This window comes from Diceros bicornis, chromosome 3 (assembly GCF_020826845.1).
Source record: "Diceros bicornis minor isolate mBicDic1 chromosome 3, mDicBic1.mat.cur, whole genome shotgun sequence".
NCBI lineage: Eukaryota > Metazoa > Chordata > Mammalia > Perissodactyla > Rhinocerotidae > Diceros > Diceros bicornis.
This window is the reverse complement of record NC_080742.1, coordinates 89348115-89370379: the sequence shown is the minus strand read 5'-3', so window position 1 is coordinate 89370379 and position 22265 is coordinate 89348115. Positions and strand designations below refer to the sequence as shown.

Below are 22265 nucleotides of genomic sequence, written 5' to 3'. Positions count from 1 at the left end.
TTCTTGTGGAATACAGAAGGCATTCAGTTAATTCAAGGATGGTGGAGCCAGGAGTGATGATGGCAAGGGAAAGAAAATCCAAATCTAGAATGTCATTTTCAGTGAGGACAAATAGCTACCCCCTCATGATGGAAGGGGGCCACCTACCACCAGTGGCTGGTGGGATACCTGGGGTACAGTTATATCACTACCATATCAGCACTGAGATTGGCCACTGACATTGGCAAACTGGGTCTTCAGTAGTGATGGTAGCCAGGTGAGAATTGCAAGAAGTCCCTGCATATGCCCCATTTGGCCCCACTGTTCACTTTGTTTATAAAGCCATTTAAAAAACACTTGGAAGAATGAAGGACTTCAGAACAGACCAGCTTGTCCATTCGACTATTAAAGTCTTCTGAATTTAGAGCCTTCTGGTGAGAATTCTCATGGGATGCAATATTCTCCTGCTTCAAGCTGACCCTGAAAAAACCCTACTACATAATTCTTCCTCAAACATCTTATCCCCTTCCCCCCATCTTGCTCCTTCTGAGTGCCTATCAGGGCAGACCACTAGCTACTCCCAAGAAATTCATATAGATCTTGACCTCAGGAAAGAAAACAGATAGATGTTGATTGAAATTTTATGTCTTGAGAAAAATCCTATTCTCTTCGTCCTTTCAGGACATCTGTCTGAAAGTTTTTAATATCACAGTAATACATATGCAATTGGTACCAATACATCAAACAGAGCCATTCATAAATGAGGTGAAGTCTTTTCACCCTTAGCAAACTGTTCTTGGAGAAATCTCTTTGAGATCATAGTTGGGCTGAGAAAAGATTGCTTAGGGCAATTGCTTATGTAACTTATTTGGACCTTCAGGGTCTAATTTACCTCTATTTCATTTATGTTTCTAGTTGAAGACAGAATGCTGCTGAGTATAGTCAAGTTAATGACAAAAAGATTCAGCCCCACCTAGAGCAAGTTTCATGGTCAACTGGGGATCTGGAGTCAGACATTTAGTCCCCACCAGACCCTAGTAACAAACCAGAAGCTATTTCCCAAAAAGGAAAAAGGAGCATGACTTTGCTACCATGTTTAGGGATCTCTCTTGATTTTCTGGTTAGCCTTTGACATAAGCATTTAGTACACTAAAGATACTTTTAGCACCATTGGATCTATGGAGTTTTAACGCAAGAAACAGAGCAAATTAATTGCACTTCAACCTGTACTGGCTGGATAGTCTTTTCTGACTTAGTCTCACTCTAAACTAGCAACTTTCTAGATCACTCATTAAATGGTTCAGAGCATGATATCCTAATGAGATGTATGTTGCTTATAAAATTTAGAGGCCTTCAGCTATCATTCTTTTTTTTTTTAATTCAGCTGTCATTCTTAATAGTACGGAGCACAAGGTACAACAATGAGTTCATTTCAGTGGAGGAACTCAACGTACACCCGCAAGTTTCACTGCAGAAGCAAGTGATTATTTTTACTTGTTATATCACCTATTCATTACCACATATCTGTCTTTCTAGGACATCCAGGATACTTGCTACTTCCTGTTATCTAGTCCTATCAACAAATCATCAATATAGCAGACCAGTAAGATACCCTTTGAGATTGTCAAGTTCCCTAGACTATATTGAGATGCAGAACTAGAGCAATGACAATTGCCTGAACATGAGGTAAAAATATCCTGCTGTATCTGCCAAATGAAAGCTAATTAATTCTGAACTTCTCAAAGATAATGTACAAAAATGCACTTGCTAGATGAATAGTTGCATACTAAGTGTGAAGGATTGTATTTATTTGCTCTTAGAGGGAGGCTACATATAGAATAGCAACTATAATTGATGTTACCACCTGATTATGAAATAATCAAACTATCATTTCCCACCACTCTTCGACTTGGCTAAGTTGAAGAACTGAATGGGATTATAATAGAAATGGTGACTCACATATTTCAAGTCTGTATTGGTAGTACTGATCTCTGCAATGTGCTAATGTTTTAGATTTACTAAAGGGAAGTTCCATCAACTTTCTCTTAGCCCTTTCTACAACAAAAGCCCTCACCTCACCGGCCAGGATAGATTGTAATAGTTGTAGAGATTCTACCAATTGTAGAAAAAAGTGTCCTCCCTAGTGCACATAGAAAATAGGGAAATAAATTCTAGAGGATTTCAGAGCCGCATTGAATTACTCTAGGGAAGACTTAGGTAAAAAGTCTATTATTCCCTCAATTTTCATAAGCCCCACTCGATCAGAGGAGAGTAAATCTTCCCCACCACCACCAATACCACCACAAGTTAGTACTAATTCAGATCCGGGATCTCTCAAAAAACTTAGCTATGTTCTTGTCCCTAGAGCACAAGTCGCCAAGTAAATAGACTCAGATCACCTTTGCATAGGCTAGAGAGAAGACTTTCAGTGTCAGAACAGAGTCCCTTCTCTAGGGTACACAGGCTCTCCTCCATTCAAGGGGCATTGAATTAGTTAATGTAACTAACTGAGGTTTGTGACCTAGGGAGCAGGCCATATTACTTTAGCATGCTGACTCACGTCAGCCCGCTATTACCAAACCTGCCAGGTGTTTTTTGGTCTGTTTTATGGTTATATAAATCAAACAAAAACTTAAAATTCCTGTCAATTTCATTCTTGGGGATCCCATTTTTATGGAGAACCCTCGAGAAAATTCTGTTAATGGCCCAAAAACATCACCATATAACATTATTTGTTTGTTTCCACTTTAAGAGTAAGAGAAGTAGATGAAATTAATAACTTGACATTTGTCTATTTTCCTTAAACAAGTTACACCAAAATCTAAGAAGCCCTTTAGCAGGAGATAAACTCCACTGAAGGAGGAGAAAATATGACACTTGTAAAGTTCTTCTTAAAGGTCTCTTTGCTCATTTGCATTTTATGTTTTTAGCAGAAAATATGACAGAATCTACCACTCAGTATCCTGAATGGTAGGAAAAGTCTTTCTAATTTTAAGTTGCAGCATTGGGAATCACGCTGTTGCCACATAGCTAAGCCATATTCTCTATCAGCTCTATAAAAAACCTTGCTAGAAATTTCCCTCTCCATCTGCCTTATTCCTTTATCTCTCTCAATTTGCTCAGAATTTATATGGAGAAAATAGAGATGCCATTCATTAGCCTCCTCAAATTCTAACAATATGTTAGAATTTTAAGAGCAAGTTGTTCCATTGAGTAAGGGGATACTCCCTTAACCACCACTCTCAAGGCTGAATAGCCAAAAACTAAATGTGAATGGATAGGCCTGGATCTTACAAAAACAAGATGAAGATGAGATTAGAGCTTATTCTTGTGCATGGAAGTGAACATCAGGTACCGCAAAGATGAGACTTGCCAAACTTGGAAATTGCAACTCTTCTTTTGTGTATTCACTTCAATGACAGGGAGATTTGAGAGACCACAAAATGACTTTTGTTCAGTAGGAAATCAGGGTGGAAAAAACCTCTGGTTTGAAGTCATCGGCTGTATCAATTGGAATAGAATCAAATTGCCCACTGGAAGCTGAAGATGGGGCTTAGAGAAGACGGACCATGGGTTGACACTGGCAGGGAATCCCAAAGCCATTGCTTCCAGGCCCTTTGAAAACTCATGCAGTACTAGGCACCTTGATTATCTTATTTTGAGGTTTCTGGCAGCTACTCTGACCAAAACCAAACCAATATTCTATAGAGACAAATGCCTTTTCATTGTCTTTCTTTCCTAGTCTACGATTTTGTTTTGTTTTGTTTTCAAGAGCTTATTAAGTGTTGGTAAATCACATGTAGGATTTGCTTCAACTATAAAATATGTATCCAAACTTGCTTTTGTCTGGCTCTCTGTTGCCCCAAACCCATACCTTGATCCATTCAGATGGCACATCTATAACCTCTAGAGCCCCATCTACAATAGCAGCCCAAGACGTGGTCCAATGCTATCCTTAGTTGAGAGGATTTTAAAGACCCTCCTTACTCTAGTGACTCGTCACCAAGCCAGACTTGCTGTTACACTTTTCTATCTAATGGCCCACTCCTAATAACTAGGCTTCTTTTCTATTCCTGCAAGGAAGTCCCCTTTTTTATCGCAGTTCCACTAAAGCTATCTTTGTCTTGACAACCTTGTCTGATTCCTCAGCTCCTATAAGCCTAGGACTCTGTCTTACTCTTCCCAGATGTTGCTGGAAACTCATAGGAGGCCAGCTTCTTGCTGTCAGAACTTCCCACTGCTCATTGCCTGCTGCTCCTCTACTGGCCACCTGGCCTGAACAGCCTGCCTGACCGCCCTTCTACCCTCACCTCAATATGCTTTGGTGTCTGGCTTCTATTAGCTTAACTGACTCCCTCCTGTTATTGCCATCCCCCCACTCTTTGACTCCTACCGTCTGGCCCTCCACTGTGAGCTTATCTAATTAGATTCCCAAAAGAATGATCTCAGGCTTAGCATAGTTGAAAGAGCGTGGATTTGGGATCCCATTTGGTTTTTAATCCCAACTTCAATAGCTACTAGCTGTATGTCCTTGGGCAAGTAATTAAACTCCTCTCATCTTAGTTTATCTCTAAAATGGGACCAATACTACTTTTCTAGATTGTTGGGAATAAATAAGGTAACTGATGTAAAGCATGCAGCATAACACTTAGCACATAGCAGTCACTCAATCAACGACAATTCCACTTAAGTCTTTGCCAAGGGATGACTGGGAATCTGTCACAATTTCTTTATATCTGTGTTTATCTTTCTTCCATGAGAATGGAAACTATTTTCATGTCCACACTCAAAAATAGATAAATAAATCAGAAGTTAGAGAACCAAAGAAGATTCTGATAGAATTTACCTGAATATGTTCCCTTTCCTCAGGTTTCAGGCACCTATGTCTTTCCCAGCCTGTATGGAAAAAGCCCTCAGGAGTAAAATATAGAAAAGATGTTTTACAATGTTATTGTATTTATTTGGGTAGGCATCTAAAAATATAACTGCAAGACAAATACATTTTAACATCATTTAGATAGGCAATTGCTAGATAGGGTTGATTTGCTTTTGAAGTATTTCCCTGATTTCAGAAATCATAAACACTCATTGTACATAATTAAGAAAACGCACAAAAGTAAAAAATAACTTTAAATTCACTCATAATCCTAACTAATTGTATTAAGTTATTTTTCAAAGTTTTCTAATATTCTATACTTTCTCCTCAGCTTAGCTAACTGTTAATCCATGTCAGGATTCATTGTCTCCTAAACCTAGTTTATGCAGTCTATCCCAGTTCATCTTTAAGAAGCCCCTACCAGGGTGCTATGGATGTGTGCCTAAGCTCAAGGGACTTGCATGGATTCTGAAACCCTAGTAATTAGTAACCCATTACCAACTCCCCTCTCCCCAAGCCCACCTGTATCTGAACCCCTGCCTTCACGTGAGACCCACTCTTGCCCTCTAGCTCAGGGGCCCTAACATGATGGCATATGGGCCATAAATACAGGCTGTGTTTCTACTCGGAGCTCAGGAATCTCAATTACAACAAAGATGTTCATCCTCCTTTTACTGCCTCTCAGAACAGGGAGTGAAATTTTGAGTTCATGATTTCTGCTCTCTGAGGACCTTCTAAATGAAAGAATAAGGAAGGAAAGAAGAGAGGTAAAATTTAGAGGAAGTAAAAAGGAAATATGTCTCATATTTATTGAAAGTTACACCACGTCTAGTGAAACACTGAAAACCAAGTAGGTCTTCTATACATTAATTGATTAATTGAGAGGATGCCTGAGACAAAGGAGAATAGAAGCTATCTTAACTGGCTATATTCACCTGCCAGTCCTAGAATTCCACAATCTTTTTTCTTTTAAGATTTCAGTACTTTTTTTTTTTTCGAGGAAGATTGGTCTTTTGCTAACATCTGTCGCCAATCTCCTCTTGTTCTTTTTTCTCCCCAAAGCCCCAGTACATAGTTGTATATCATAATTGTAGAGTTGGGACACCGCCTCAGCATGGCTTGATAAGCGGTGAGTAGGTCCGTGCCCAGGATCCGAACCAGCTAACCCTGGGCAGCCGAAGCGAAACTCACAAACTTAATCACTGGGCCAGCCCCTCCACAATCTTAAGACCACTTCAAACTATGGAGATAACTATGGAGCAGAATCTGATTTACACAATCAGAAAATATATTACTCTTCCCCTCAAATGATTAGATTTAATTAGTATAATTCTGTCTATTCCCATCTGGTCCTGTTGAATCCAAGGATAAGTGTGCAGGGTCCCTTCCTCCCTCTTTGCAGGACACTCACCTGACCTGCTGTCATGTAATGTGTGGACTTCCGTGTGCTCTCTGACCACATCTGCCAAACAGCCTCTCCTGATAGCATCACCAGCAACGTGATATGCTATGTGCTGGCTTTCTGGAAGGGGGTAAAGACGCCTGCCAGGTAACACCTCCCTCATCCAGTAGTAGTGTATTCATTATGCAAAGAAACAGCATAATGAGGTGTTGAGAGTCCTAGATTTAAAATCAGAATTCCTGTATTTGAGATCTGGTTCTACCACTACTGTTACCTATATGACATCAGGAGGCCATCCAAGCTCTTGAGCATCCATTTCTGTATTTAAACAAACAAACAAGCAAAAATTGGTGGTGCTTACCTAATAGGGCACTTGAAAGTATTCGATGAGAAAATAAAACTAAATATATTTTGTAAAGACATGGACACATCACACGTATCCGTCTGAAGACAGGAGGCTCACATCACATAAATCGGCACTTCCTATCTCAATGATGATAGATAACATAATCCATTCAATCAAAAAGCATTGTTTGAACCCATACCATCTGCCAGTCGAGGAGGGCTAGTTTAATCACCATGGAATCAGTGATGTAGGCAATGGTATTAAGGCATAGTTCATGGTCCAAATGAGCAGAGTTGCATCTGGGAAGTCTCCAGGGAGCTCGCAGGGACTGAGGTGGAAGGGAACCCATCAGAGCAATGGTGCCTTCCATCACTCCAGCCAGATGCTTGGCTGTAGTTATTTCAAGAGCTGCCAACAGAGGGCCTCAGCTTTCCTTTAAGAGCAGGTGGTCCAGGGCCTCTCTGCCCTGCCATCTCCTCTCTATGTATTTAGCAGGCTCTGGGTGGCCTCTAACCAAGGACCTCCCACTGATGGTGTTCTCAAACAAAGGTACCCTTCCTGGAGGAATGAGAGAACACAGGTATCCAAATGTCCCCAGGGCTCTGGGCCAAGCTGTAGACCTCCTCCCCACCACTGTTCTTGTCCTCTACAGCTGTGCAAGTGTTCACCACAACACCTGTGTGGGGGCTGAGAGAAGATCAACATCTGTGACTGATGTCATGCCCCTCCCCCACCAGTCTGTACAGATCATGGAGAACTGTGGGCAGATGGCACCCCCTGATGGAAAAAACTCACTCTTCACAGGCAGTGAGGAAGGATCGCATGCCAGCAGCTCTGTGCCACAACCACCCACACCACTATTAGAGACTGAGGTGCCTTCTCATTTACTCACTCCCACCTTGCACCACAATGACCTGCTCATTTGATCTACACACTCTGGGATAGAGAAGCTCCGAGCTAGAAGCAGAGCAGCTTAGCAACAGTCACCTTGTTTGTCTCCCATCTCTGCAGGGGTCTCAGGATCTGGGCGTCTCTCCCATAATGCACTTCCCTGCTGGTTCCCGCCATTTGCCTGGGATCTGAGCCTCCTTGTTCTGCCCTCACTCCACATACAGCCTAACTCAGGTTGCAGATGCAGTTCCTAGCCATGGCTTTTTAAGTCAATATTTGCTAAACCCTCCACCATGTATTCCAGACCCCGGTCCTTTCTAGGCCAGGCCTTCTCTGAGGATCTTACTTTTAAAAAGATCAACTTGAGATTTGGTTGTGAGAAGTTTAGGTGGTGGTGAGTACTGAGAATGGGGATCTAATTGGAAAAGTGCGTGTTTTGTTCAGGAGTGAGAGTGGGGGCCACACAATGAGATATTCATTCTACCACTTTTCTGAGCTTCCAGCATGTCTCCAGGTTTCTTCTCAGCACCCCTCTGGGGATTGATACTGGTATTAAAATGCAATATGCCTTTTACACGTGCACATTGTGTAGAAAATAGCTAACACCGATTAAGTGCTTGCAGTGTTACCTCTGTGTTATCCTAAAGACTTCACCTGAATTGTATTGTTTAATCCTCACAGCAAGCCTCTGATCTGGGTAGAGTTAGTATCTGTACTTTACAGACACACAAACTAAGTTTCAGGAAGATTAATTCTTCCCCAAGGCTCACAGCACCTGAGCCCTCCAGAGCCTGTGGTTAAGCCATTGTGCTATTCAGGCGGTGTTCTCTGAAGGGCGATGGGAAAGCAGCAGAGAGAGTCTCCTTGTCATAAGCAGGGAAGAAGGGAGGCTCTGGGGTGGGGAGGAAGTAGGCTTGGGAGGGCTGTCAGGGCAGAGGAGGAGATTGGGTCTGTGGCTGGGAACAAGGTATGGTTTTTAGTCAGTTGTCCAAGGAGGGTTTCTCACTGTGTCTTCACTACAGGTGCAGTACAGGGTTCTTCCCTGGGTCACATTGGCCACGTGCAGCCTCAGCTCGGTGTTATCCACCCGTGTGACCCGGTAATCCACTCCAGGACGGGATACAACCTCCTCATCCCTAGAATTCCTCAGAGTGGCCAGAACCTGTAGTTGTCCCTGGAGATCCTGTTCATACCAGCTCATCCAGGGATACTGGGAATCTCTCAGGAGGCAGCTCAGGGTTTCAGCCTGTCCGCGAGGTACCAGGACCCACCTGGGCCTTTGCTCCACCAAGCTTGCAGTGGCATCTGAAATACACAAGCAGGCCAGGCTAAAAGTGCTGAGGATAGTGGTCACCCCCAGAAATAACTAGCTGCAGCCAAATCCTGAAGAGGAGGTGCCATGAGTAATGCAGATAGGAGACCACTGGGAACAGAAGGGATACTTTCTCAGGGCGAGGGGCTATGCCTAGGAGGATCTTGGCAAAGCTGGGATCAAGGAGCAAAACTTTCTGTGCCTACTGGTGCCCCAGTGACCCAGTCCCTCCTTCCCTCCCTCAACCCACCAGGTGGCTTTCTCTGCCTGGCATCTGACCTGTACTCACAGCAGCCACGAGCACCCAGCCCCACAGAACAGGAAACGGTACCATCCCCTGGCCCCACAGGCCCTCTCCAGGAGGACAGTGAGACAGGGGGCCAAGGGACAGGGCCAGCCAGGCAGGAGAACAAGATCCTGGCCTGTAAGGCAGCAGTTAGTGGCTGACACTCTCTTGGCCTGAAACCCAAAAGGAGTGGCTTTTCCAGGAAACTCAATATCTTGTCTCATCTTCTCATTGAAGCTCAAACCTCAAACTGCAGAACACTTTCCTGTTTCCTGCGTGCCAACACTCACTCACACATATGTATATGCACTCCCCATGTTCACTGAGTACCTTAATGAAGGTACTTGGCCCTGCACCCTCTCCACTGTGTCCCAGAGAGTCCAAGAACAGTGGTTCTGAATCTCAAATCTTAGCAAGGGATTAAAATATCTCAATGCAACCAAGAGATTCTTGTAGATTGAATGAAGACACCTTCCCATAGGTACAGAGGCTTCTGCAAGGCTACACTGGGCAGTGGACAACGGACGCTCATCTCCACTTACCTATGCTTTCCTCTGTAAGGGCAAATACAAATTAAACATAAGAGGCTTAATTCTCCCTGTTGAAAATAAGGGAAGAGACTTTCCTCCTCTCCATTTTCTTAGAGCATTTACTTAAGAAAACCTGTAATTATAAGTTCTTTTGCTGTCTCTTTGAAATGTACGTATAACTTTTTAAAAGCTAAATAACCTCTCGCCAGCCTTCAGCCCCGGGAGGGTCTTTCTCAAGGACCTGCAACAATCTCTTTGAAATATAAATATCAAGGAAGATGTTTAACTTAATTTAGAGAAGATGCCTCACCCCGAGTTGTAAAACGATTTCGTCATAAAGATATGACGAGTTTATTTTTCCTTTGGATAAAGCCAATTAGCAAACACAGATGGAAACTCCAATGGACTTTATGATGAACTATGGATTAACAAAAGGTGATGTCAAGTCCTCTCATTTGAGGACCAGTGATGGCTTATCTTGAGAACACATGTGGGATGGGTTGTATCTGCTGGCTTGTATAAAAGGCCAAGATTTCCTTCTGTCTTTGCCATCTCTTAACCAAATGCTTGTGATTTTATCACATTCTGATTTAATGCTTATTCAATAATAAAACTGTTCTCTTTCTCATCTACCTTTGTGGAGAGATTTTCTGTGGTGGGAAGAGATTCTGTTTTCAGTTATATTTTCCCACAACTCATAGTGCTGCCACTACCTAGCAGTGTGAACTTGGGCCTCAGTTTCTTCATCTGTGAGATGGAGATAATAATGAAAGCTATTCCATAGGAGTAAATGGATTAATACATGAAAATTTCTTAGACTAGAGCTTGGCACAGCCTAAGTACTTACTAAGAGTTGACTTCTATTGTTGGCAATGGTAAATTTCAAATTCAATTAAAATATGATGGAATTAATAGTAGCTTTTATCTTTCTTTAATCACCTCTCACTTAGCAATCAACTGAGATTAAAATCACAAGTTCTCGTAACTTTTTTACATTAGGAGGCCTCATTTTTCAGAAAGTTTGGAAACCAATGATCTGGGAAATTCGATCTAAAAGGCCCTGTATCTACCATCTCTGCAACCTCAGAATTTTACAGACAAAAATATGAAGACACAGAGTTCAGCACTCAAACTTTACTCTATCAAGACCTGGGAGGGCACTACATTCCAGTGGGTGTTCCGAGGGTGGTGTCTGCCCCGTCACAAACAATGGATAAATGAGAGGGGGGTTGGAGCAGGGCAAGACCGCAGACCCCTCTCCCTGGAGAGTCCACACCACATGGCGGGGCACAACAGGCACCTGGCATCTGGGGGTTGGCACCGCCCAGATTCACTTTGTTTTTTAATCTGCTGCAGTTTTAATACTTACAACAATGTGGTTCACATGACTCTGGCAAACAATGACAGTTTTGGATGCCATTTGGTGACAGCATAATATAACTCACTTGGCTTGCTAAAACTTTGAAATCGTGTGGTTCTTGATTTAAAAAAAGAAATACACATATGCCTTCCAGGTGTGTGGTGATGGATTATAATTAGTATTTGGTTGGTGAACATGACATAATCTATGCAGAAATAGAAGTATAATGATGTACACCTGAAATTTATACAATGTTAGAAACTAATGTTACCACAATAAAAATAAAATAAAATAAGTAAATTTAAAAAGAAGAATATACATTCAATTCATATTTTTAAGAGTTCTGAAATGTAATTTATACATGCTTTTGAATGTCTGACTACCGAATGTTTGTTCTTAACTATCATTGCTGTTTAATGTAGCTCCAAGACAAAATTTTACACAAAATAGATAGTTGCTACTTTACAAAAAAAAAATACAGATTTTCATTATGTACAATTTGTATATAGAGTGACTTCATTAATATTTTCTAAATCACACTCTTCCAAATTTTCGTAATCGAATTGTGCACAAAATGGCAGTTGCACCGTGTTCTAAGTAGCACGTGCTGATTCACTTTGGCCTTTTGCCACTTGATCCCCCCCAACCTCGTCACTCCAGAGAGGGAGAGAGATGAAGCTCTGGGAAGCATTGTTCAGATCACACATCTTCAATATCAGAAAAATGTACAGGCCAGGATAGCCGTGTCCTCATCCCAGCGAGCCATGTGCGTTTAATTCTGGGTTGTGCTGTGGACACAGACACTCTGGGGATGAGACCGTGAAAGGAAAACAGGCTGGGAGAGGGGAGAAAACTGTGGCTGGGGAAAAAGGGAGAAAAGGGAGAGAAGAAGGAGCCAGGCGGGGCCAAGGTCAGAGCTTCCCTGAGCTGCAGTGCTGGCTCCCAGCTCTTTCTCATGCCCCTGCCTCTCCCTGAGGCCATTGCTCTGGCTGGTGACAGATTGCAGGATAAAGGATCCTGGGCCCATCTCAGTTTACAGGGCTGGCTGTCCTGTCTCCCTGCCACCCCTCCCTTAGCCTTAATCCCAAATGCGATTAGCATCAGAGTGTCGCTGACACTCCTGTTATCTCCTCCCTGGATTCCTGCTCCTCAAGATCAGTGCCTCCCCAGGCTCCTCCTCCTCTAGTGTTGGCCCAGCTCCCGCCCTGGGCCAAGGTAAGCCTCTTCCTTCCAGATGGCTGCCTAGCTGCCTATCTTCTCTGCCATGCCCAGAGTTGGGCATTATGGTTGCCCCCTTAGGAAATGTGTTTTCTCCCCCTACCCCGGCACCCCGATTACTACTCAGGTGCTCACAGCAGCTGCAAACAACCTCAACTGGGTCCTTACCAGCTTTAATGAACTCAGTAGGTAAAAAGAAGAATATGCACACCCTGAATGGAGGCATAAACAGACGCTCCAGCTTTTGAGCATCTATCCACCCCCATTTGAGTTGTATTCCTGCGTGGAGATGTGTGGTCCAGTTTCTGTGCTGGATGAGGCCCTCAGGCACATGTCTTTGTTAATTTTTCAGAGCGTCTCCATTGTCTAATGGAGGAAGGACACCGGGGGTTAAATGAGATGATTTCCAGCTCCGAATCAGCTGTACCAGTCCCTGGTCCGAAAGAAATCTGGAGTTAAGGTGAGACTTTGGGCCTCTCCCTATCAGCAAATGACATCAACTCTGTCCACCAGGATAAGCCATGGTGGAAATGCATGGCAGGGGGCTGGGTGCCTTGTGGGTGTTGGTGACCTAAGGAAACAATGGACAGAGCACTGGCCTGGGGCCAGGCCACTGTGTGCTTATGTTCGCTCTTCCATCCACTGGACGGGTCATCAGGCACTACTCATGTTACCCCTTGGTGTTTTGTTTCCTTGCCTAAAAACTAAGTAGATTGGAATTTTTGGAAAATTAAGTAGATCTGAAGTTTCTTTTTACTCTGGTGTTCTAATATTCTAACATTCCTCTGTGCTCTGATCGTTTGCATAGTACCGAAGTGCTTGCTAGTGGGGAAGTTGGGCCAGGCCTCCAGTGGAGAGTCACTAAATGTGACTTCTCTGAAAGGTCATTTGTGGGAGGAAGGGTAAAGCGCAAAACATCCCAAAGATAAATTCACGTTTGTTCCCTGCTTTCTCCGTCTTCTCCCCCTCGCCTCCTCCTCCTCCTTGCTCCTCCCGGGAATGTGCAGAAACTCAAAGCTGCCCCAGACTTGCCCATCTGGAAAGCTGATTATGGCTCCTTCCCCTCTACATGCCCTTCCAGAGATTAGTAGCAGAGACTCCTCCAGGCGATGGCAATCATAGCCTTCTCCTCACCCCCCTCCCAACAACTTCTCTCCTTCCTACACTGGAAAGGCATGTTCACATGCAGTCCCACCCACCCCCTGCTAGGGCCTCAGTTCTATATGTAGACAAAACAGAAAATGTCCGTTAAAACTGGGATGGGAGATGGGTGCCAGAGGGCAGAGTGCTTAGTAAGGACATCCATGGATACAGAGATTGAGGGGCAGGAAAGGAGAGAGGGGAGAGAGAGAGAGAGAGAGAGAAAGAGAGAGAGGGAAGGAGAGGCAGGAGAAATTCAACCTCCTTGATTTTGTGGGGTACCCATTGGCAGGACACTGGGGACTGAGGTGGAAGAGTCTGCATGATTTACTCCCAAAAATTTCTTGCCAAGTCCCTGCTCCAGGGCAAGAGCAATCTGCGCTGTACCCACTCTGGACACCTCACACCTCCAGAGTTATGTAAGTGGCACCAGTCCGAACCCAGAGGATAATCATATCAGAAGAGCCCCAGACTGTCCCTCCCCCATGGCACAGTGCCTGGCACAGGTAGAGGCAAATATAAGTCCAAGTTCTTGAGGGTTCATCTGCAGGAGAGATGCTCCAGATGCCAGGAGCCATGGCCTGTGCCCTTCTCTTCAGGCTTCTCCTACTTATGGCCTTGGGAGCCCCCTCCCAAGGCAACGGCCTCAGCCCCACATCTCACCTTCGTTATTCCAGGTTCCTGGATCCTTCCAATATCATTTTCCTGCGCTGGGACTTTGACCTTGAGGCTGAGATCATCATTTTTGAGCTCCAGGTCCGGACGGCTGGCTGGGTAGGCTTGGGTGTCACAAATCGCTACACCAACGTGGGGAGCGATCTGGTTGTTGGAGGAGTCCTGCCTGACGGCAATGTCTATTTCTCGGTAAGTCTGGAGGTGACTCCCTTCCAAGCCTGAGGGTCTCTTGCTGGGTTGAGGATGGCTCTGAGTCCAGGAAGGATCCACATTTTCCAAGCATATCCAGGCACAGGCCCAGAACACCAGCTGACAGCTGATCTCTCCCTACAGAAATGGTCCATTGGAGAGGTGCAATCTAGATCTTCCAGACTGCATGTCCCTGAAGTCCTAAGAGAATGGAGCCATTGCACTGAGAGAGAGAGAGAGAGAGAGAGAGTCCTGGACCACATACTTGCTAATAGCCCACTAAATGCAGGTCACTGGGGGAGAGTCAAAGCTGTCTGGGACATAGTCCTGATCCTCAATTTCCTTTAAGTTCAATCAGGTGGACCACAGCATAAAACAGCCTAATAACAACAGTAGCAGTTGCAATAATAATAGCTTAAGTTGTCATATACTTTTGATTAACCAGGCATTGTTCCAAATTCTTTGCATGTTAAACTTCACAGCATCACTATAAGTTGGATGATTGTTACCCCCGTTTTGTAGATGAAGAAGCAGCTCACCTGTCTCCCATTCTCACTCATTCTGAACTGCATTTATATAAGGAAGTGTCAATGTGAAGAGCCACAGGAGAGGATGAATAGCATAGAGTGTTCAGAGAATAAGTGAACTTTCAAGGGCTAGGGATTCAGGAATATTAGGATTTATGGAGATGAGATTTGAAACGAGAGATGTCCAGCAAAGTCAGGTGGTGAAACTCCATCAGACACTGTCCATCCCTCTTCCCCGTGAATCCACCATTGATGCCATGCTCTGCCCTAGGAGCACACTACGTAATAAAGAAGACCCAGGTTCTGCTAATTTAGTACCTTGAGGGAGCTAAAGGGACCCCAAGTGCTTCAAAGTTGTGACCACTTGGGGCTCCTGGTTCTTACTCCTTGACCTTTACTGGACCCCAGGACCGGCACCTGGTAGATGAAGACACACTGGAGGAGGACGGGAGCCAGGATGCTGAGCTGCGGGGGCTAACAGAAGATGCTGTCTACACAACAATGCGCTTCTCCAGGCCCTTCCGCTCCTGCGACCCTCATGACCAAGACATTACGGTAAAATAGGGAGGGGAGAAGTGCATTTGATCACAAGCAGCTTCTACTTCTGGGGATGTGTAATCACTCCCAATCTGCAATGTCCATGCTCTCAGGAAGGCAACTACAGTTCTGTGGGCTTCTTTCTCTCTCAGCCTTCACAGTACTGCCTCAATTGAGCCCCTTCTTGAAATCCACAAGTCCTCAACAGAGCGACTTCCCACTGATTCAGTGCCCACTCCACCCTCCTCAGGGTTCCCCTTTTGGAGAACCTTGTCTGATTTCACATAACCTTTGTTCAGTGTCATTTACTCAATGTGGACACAGGCATAGAGAAAGAATGCGAGGGGAAGTGACTTCTCAACCTTTCCATCAAGTTAGCCTCCGTGGCAGAATTAGAACCCGACTAGTTCTGACCTCCAGTCTGAAGCTCCTTCCATTGCACTGTGTAGACGTGAGCAAGTGGCTTGTGTCAGTCCTTGGCTGTGGGTATGTGCAAAGTGCTGCTCATGGCAGCAGCACCTCAATGCCTATGACACCCCTAGAGTGACACCATGAGAGTGCTGGCTGCCTACGGCCTAGATGACACTCTGAAGCTGGATCGGGAGCGTACTTTTGTCAAGTCCATCTTCCTGCTACAAATAGTCCACCCTGATGATCTTGATGTCCCTGAAGACACCATCATCCATGATTTGGAGATCACTAATGTAAGACCCCTCTGCCCCACCCAGCTGCCTCCAGCCCCCTTCCCACCTTCCCGCTCAATCCAGACCCTACTCTTGCACCCAACATTCAGTACATTCCTTGAATTGAAGTTACTCTGACTTCCCTCAGTCCTCTGAGGACTGCCAAACCAGCCCTAATGGGGATACCTTTCCCTGGCCTGTCCCTTCAACTGCTTCTCTGGGAGCCTCACTCCCACCCCAGCTCAGCCACTGTGTGTCCTTCTCCAGTTCCTCATTCCAGAGGATGATACCACATATGCCTGCACCTTCCTCCCTCTCCCCATCGTTAGCAAGAAACATCACATCTACAAGGTACAGTGAACCAGACAGCGGGACATTGCTAAGGCAATTCAATGGAGCAGTAGGCATGGTTGACTCTGACGGGATGGGGTTCAGAAAATTGCCATCAAGAAGCAGGAAGGAAGTAGCTGGGAGAACAATGGGGACCAGGCCAGGTTTGGTGGACGTGATAGTCTTGTGATTTCCTGAGCCCAGAACTATAGCTCCCAGCACTGTTTTATTTGAGCCCCACAGTGCAGGAGATATTTTGATGAGGGTCATTAATTAACAAGTGTTTGCAAAGAACAAAGTGTAAGCCCTACCCTGGCCTCAGAATTGTGCTCTCTTAGCCCAGGAGGAGGTATAGGCTGGGAGGAAAATGACAAAGGGCTGTCAGGTCCGTGAAGTCTGGGTGGAGGGAACTCAATTTTGTCACCTGATTTCACACTTGAGTGATTTCAATTTTGATCAAACAAATAAAAGTATGATCTTACAATTTGTGGCAAATGTGTGGGAGCCATTTTTTTTCTTTAGAGAGAGAATCCAACAAGGCATAGTTACATGCTCAGGTATAGTGAACTGATGGGGTTATTAAGGGAAAGTCAGAAGTCTTGGGATGTTCCCGGCTAGATTTAGTGTGCTGTGCTCTCAGAGAAAGGGTTTACTAGGGTGGGGGCTGAGAGAGGAGTCAGATACAATGGGGGGAAATGATAGGTCAGGAAGAAAAACAGAGGAAAAGGGGAAGAGAGAGAAGTGGGAAATGGGTGTAGTTTTATTTGAGGAAAAGGAATGGGGGAATAGGACCTGACATAGAAGATCTTGATGATGCTCCACCCTCCGTTCCTGCCCAGTTTGAGCCCAAGATGGTCCAGCACAATGAGACGATGGTGCATCACATCCTGGTGTATGCCTGTGGCAATGCCAGTGCACTCCCCACCGGCATCAGCGACTGCTATGGGGCTGACCCTGCCTTCTCCCTCTGCTCGCAGGTCATCATGGGCTGGGCTGTCGGGGGCACAGTGAGTCCTGGGATGAGGGAAATAGGTGGCTAAGGGGGTGCATGTTGTTGGGCAACCAGGATTGTGGACTGACGGAACACTGGGAGACAGGGGAGGTCTGGGCTAAGGACCAGAAAACAAGCGCAGTCCCTAGGTCCCTGCCCCTTATTCCCAGCCATTTTTGCTGCCAAAGCTCCCTCCATCCAACAGAGTTACCAGTTTCCAGATGACGTGGGCATCTCTCTTGGGACGCCCTTGGACCCCCAGTGGATCCGACTAGAGATTCATTACAGCAATTTTCATAACCTTCCTGGTGAGCATCTAGAGCATTTGGGAAAGAACAGGTGATGAGGCTGGCTGATTCCTTTAGGAGCTGGGAAGGTGTTGCAGGATGCATGCTGACCCCTTTTGCTCACTTCGCTGGGCCTCTTTCTCCTCACGTTGTGACCTGCTCTCCTGCCTCCTGTGATTATTCCTTCCTGCACCAGGTGTGTATGATTCCTCAGGGATTCGAGTGTACTACACTGCAGAGCTGCGCAAATACGACATGGGAGTCCTCCAGCTGGGCTTCTTCACTTTCCCCATCCACTTCATACCCCCGGGTGCTGAATCCTTCATGTCCTATGGGCTGTGTAAGACTGAGAAGTTTGAAGAGGTGATGCTGGGAGGCACACCCTCCCTAAGTTCCTTGCTCCCCATCACAGATCTGGTCTGATCACCAACACGCACAGGCTGAGCCCCAGACTTGGAGAATGACTACCGCCTGCTGCTCAGGAAAATCGCTAACCTGGATGTGCAAGGGAGGGAAGGAGTCAGGGTATTGGGGGCAAGGAGAGTGGGGCAGGGAAAGGGGCCAGGAGGGACCAGTAAGAACTACAGGCGTTTGAGTCAGTCATAAAGGAAAGTGTCAGATATTGAGGGAGGAAAATCAAGGAGCAGGGCAAGAGGAGAGTTCTTAACAAACCAGATGCGTCTCCTCCCTGTCACAGATGAATAGGGCCCCAGTGCCTGACATACAGGTGTATGGCTACCTGCTCCACACGCACTTGGCTGGCCGGGCTCTGCAGGCCGTGCAATACAGGTAAGGGAAGATGTGGATTTGCAGCTTTCCCTTCTGCACGTGGGAATAAATTTTAGGAATAGTTATTTATTCTGCAGCATAAGGTTGTGCTTGGTTGGTAGAAAGGAGGAGCTAGAATTATGCTCATCATAGAGGTGACTGGAACAAGACTGTGGAAGGAGGAGTTTTTTTGTTTTGTGGGCAATCTGTGCCCACAGAATGACCCCACATACTGCTTCTTTGTTGATAGCCCCTCCCCACTTCATCCTCTTCTTATTCCTGTCTTCTCCCCTTCTATCCCTCTAGAAATGGAACACAACTCCGAACAATCTGTAAAGATGACTCCTACGACTTCAATCTACAGGAGACTCGAGATTTACCTCATCGAGTGGAGATTAAGCCAGTGAGAGCCTGGGGGAGGCACGGTTGGGGTTGGGGGAAAGGCAGGACCAGGACTCATTATTGTTGGCCAAGAGAGTTTTCAGACTGTACCAGTCCCTCTGTGTCTTACTTTCAGCTTTCGTGTCTCATTCTGAATAGGGAGATGAGTTGCTGGTTGAGTGTCACTACCAGACGCTGGACCGCGACTCCTTGACTTTTGTAAGTACCTCTCTCCCCACCATGGTCAGTGATAATAGCCTTAGAATAAAGCGCCATCCCTGGCCTTGACTATCAGGTGACTCCGATTATTCTAGCTGAAGCCCTTTCCTTGGTGTTACCATTCACCTGGGGCTTTTCCTGTTCTCATATCTCCACGTTTATAAGATGGGTACAAGAATTCCCCACTTTCTCTGCCAATGATCCACTAAGACCATGGAAAGATAGCGTGTTACAGTGACTAAGAGCGTGGACTCTGGGCCTCATCACCTGGGTTGAATGTCAACATAATCATTACCAGCTTTCTAACCTTAGACAAGTTATTCAACTTCTTTGTGTCACAGTTTCTTAATTCTTAAAGGAATCAATATTACTATCTATCTCATAAGATTGTTGTGAGCGTTGATTAACACATGTAAAACATCCGGATCATTGCCTGACTTGTAATAAATGCTCAATTAGAGTTAGCTATTGTTATTATGGTCACAAGGAACCCCACCCATTATGTTTATTAGGAATGTTTCAGTGCTTGTAAGATTCAAAAGGGGTTGCGTGCTATTGAGGAAGAAAATACAGCCACACATAAATGATTATAATACAAGGTAGAAAGTGATATATACCACAAGGGAAGAATGGGGATAATATGCTAGAGGAATTCACAGGTAAAAATCATAAGGTCCCACTACAGTGACCTGAGCATGCGACATATTTGCTTGGGTCTTGCTTTACACAAGTAGGGTTGGGGAATTCCAGAGAACCTCTAAAGGGAGTGGCTTTTTCAGGAAACTCAATATCTTGTTTCTTCTTCTCAAACCAGGGCAGTGGCAGTGGAAATATAGAGGACAGGGCAGATATGTGGGCTATTTCTTTGAAAATAATATCAATAATTGTCCATCAATTAGAAATAGAGGAGGAGAAAGGAAGAGGTGTGATAAGGATTAGCAAATAACCATCAGTGAGCTGACTCTAGGTTAAGGGAAAAGGAAGGCAGCATCATTGATAGAAGGACCACCTAAACTATTTTCTGGCTACCTTATTTCCCTCTCTCTGAATGTCTTTGTATCTTTGTCTCTCCATCTCTGTCTCTTCTTCTCCAGGGGGGTCCCAGCACCATTAATGAGATGTGCCTCATCTTCCTCTTCTACTATCCCCGAAACAACATCTCCAGCTGCATGGGGTTCCCTGACATCATCTACGTGGCCCAGGAGCTGGGGGAGGAGGCATCAGAGTGAGTCATCCTGGAAGATAAGACCCTCAAGCATGACCTCTAGAAGTTAGATCACTTATGTACAAATTCTTTGTCTGCCTTTTTCTTGCACACTACCTGATTCAGTTAAAGACTGCGTTTACTTTCAAGTAGTGACCCTTAATTATTTGGGGCTAAGGGTCCTGTCTGAGATTCTGATGAAAGCGTGGAAACTACTTTCCAAGAAAAATGCACAACTGTGCAGACACACTTCATTTCACACACAATTTCAGGGCATTTTCAGGTTGCCTGAAGTCACTCTATCAACTTTCTTGGACTTCATGGCCCCCAGATTAAGAACCACTTCTTTAAAGAGTGGACGACTCTGACTTAAAGAGTCAGAAGATTCTCTTTTTCACTTTAAAAAATTCTCACCTCTGAGTTCTGATGATATTTCTCCTCTTGCCAAACTCACAATTGTCTCATTGAGTTGTAAGACATTCCTATGGTTTGTGTCAACATGGAAATGATGCTAACCAAAGTCAGGGTATTTTACACATGTTTTGTCAAAGCTTTAAGTCAACCCTAAATTATTGTCTGTTCCCCCCACCTACGGCAGTTCCTTGGAGGCCATGATGGCCATGAACAATGTTGAGTGGACCCCAGAGAGCATTAAGAAGGCTGAGAAAGCCTGCAAGGAAGCCCAGCAGACAGTGATAATAAAGACCATTGACGTGAGTGTTCCAGGAGACACCACCCTCTCAGGGTTAGGGAGGGAGGGGTGTGCGATGATGTTGGCCAAAGACAGGAACAGAAGAATGAGGGGAGTGAATGACAATGGCAGGAACACTGGGTCTGGGAAAGAAGGGCTGGGGAAGCAGAAAGATGGGCTGATGCTGCTCTGGGCTGTAGGGGTGACTGGAGTCTCCCAGTTATCCTGGGAGGCTGCAAGGACTGGGGCTAACCAAGTAAGGTCAGAGGAGAGGAAAGGAGGTGAGGATGCTCCCACGTTCACCCCTTGTCTTCCTTCTCCTGCAGGAGATAGTGGAAAACACAACAGGCTGGATTTCGGAAATCATCCGTGCTCCTCGGGGGCCCTGCTTGGAGTCCTCGGGAGGCAAAGTGGAGCCCCAGGACAAAATCCCTGAAGGCTTCAGGGCTGCACCAATGGCCGTCTCAGGTTCTAACACTGCTACCTGGAGGCGCCTCCCCCTGGCTGCCCTCCTGTTTGGGCAGGGAGTCCTGTCTTTGCTCCTTACCGCTCTGCAGGCTGGAGTCTGATACTGTCTCCTCATGTCACATACCCAGGCCCCTCTCTGCTCAGGCATCCCCTTATCATCAAACACAGAAACTCCCCTCTGCTTTGGACCCCAAAAATTCCCCACCTTGCCTCTTCCCATGACCCAGGCCATGACACTGCAGGTCTAGGCATTTTATATGTTCCATAAAGGTTCTTCTATGATGAGCTATGCAAGTCATCCTTTAAAGCTTTAGAAGCACTGATGGGACCACATATTTTCTGACAAAATCTGGATTCAAGGCAGAGTGTGAGACTTCTTACTCTCTGAGAAGTCTGTTGCTCCAGCTCACTTAAGGATGCTACATTGGGAGCATCTTGAATGCATCTTGAATGCAAAGAGCAAGCCCTGCAAACCCTCCTTGGCCCATGTTGACCTTGGAGGGGCCTTCTGTTTTTCTTTCCTTCTGACATTTTTGCCCAACCCTCCCTGTGAGACAGAGGCAGCAAGCTGCATGTGTGATTTGTGGTTAACGGAGGGGCTCTGTTTATAAAGGACAAAGTTCAAGACATCATATTAAATAGAACTCGACTCGCTTCTTGTTGCCATCTCTTTCTTTTGGTTCAGGAGAGGCAGCTGGGAGGTCTCTTGAATGGCTCAGTGTGAGGTATCCAGAGGGCATTGAGGAACTGATTGCCCAAAATGCAACATCTAATACAGCCCTCGCTCTCCTCACTTGTGCCTCTATACTGTCAGATGATCTTTATCTATCTCACCAAGTGTCACATTCTCAACACTCAGGTCACCAGGTGTTGAGAACCTAATTGGCGAGACAGGCTGAACTGGGATCTGAGAACAGGTCAAGGGCAAAGTGGAGAGAGACAGTCCTTAGCCCCGGAGCCCAGGGCATGTCAAGG

General features: G+C 45.4%; 1 protein-coding gene and 1 gene segment (V, D, J or C); one reads left to right on the top strand and one right to left on the bottom strand.

The window, feature by feature from the left end:
• Positions 1–8470: 8470 nt before the first annotated feature.
• LOC131400162 (T-cell receptor beta chain V region E1-like) lies at positions 8471–9265 on the bottom strand. The segment is given in 2 exon segments: positions 8471–8799; positions 9086–9265. Coding segments are annotated over 2 exon segments (384 nt in total).
• Positions 9266–13916: 4651 nt separating this feature from the next.
• LOC131422352 (putative DBH-like monooxygenase protein 2) lies at positions 13917–21900 on the top strand. The gene is made up of 13 exons (XM_058569516.1): positions 13917–14204; positions 15140–15286; positions 15811–15972; positions 16219–16302; positions 17121–17288; positions 17478–17580; positions 17756–17922; positions 18257–18348; positions 18634–18730; positions 18868–18927; positions 20022–20152; positions 20730–20844; positions 21149–21900. The coding sequence occupies exons 1-13, from the start codon at positions 13917–13919 to the stop codon at positions 21389–21391; spliced, it is 1857 nt and encodes a 618-aa protein (XP_058425499.1). The 3' UTR covers positions 21392–21900.
• Positions 21901–22265: the final 365 nt, after the last annotated feature.

Excerpts from the sequence above, each read along its gene's own strand:
- LOC131422352 (XM_058569516.1), top strand. The coding sequence starts at position 13,917 with ATGGCCTGTGCCCTTCTCTTCAGGCTTCTCCTACTTATGGCCTTGGGA. Across the intron at positions 17,289-17,477 it reads GCTGGGCTGTCGGGGGCACA|AGTTACCAGTTTCCAGATGA; the intron begins GTGAGTCCTGGG and ends TCCATCCAACAG. Across the intron at positions 20,153-20,729 it reads CTGGGGGAGGAGGCATCAGA|TTCCTTGGAGGCCATGATGG; the intron begins GTGAGTCATCCT and ends CACCTACGGCAG.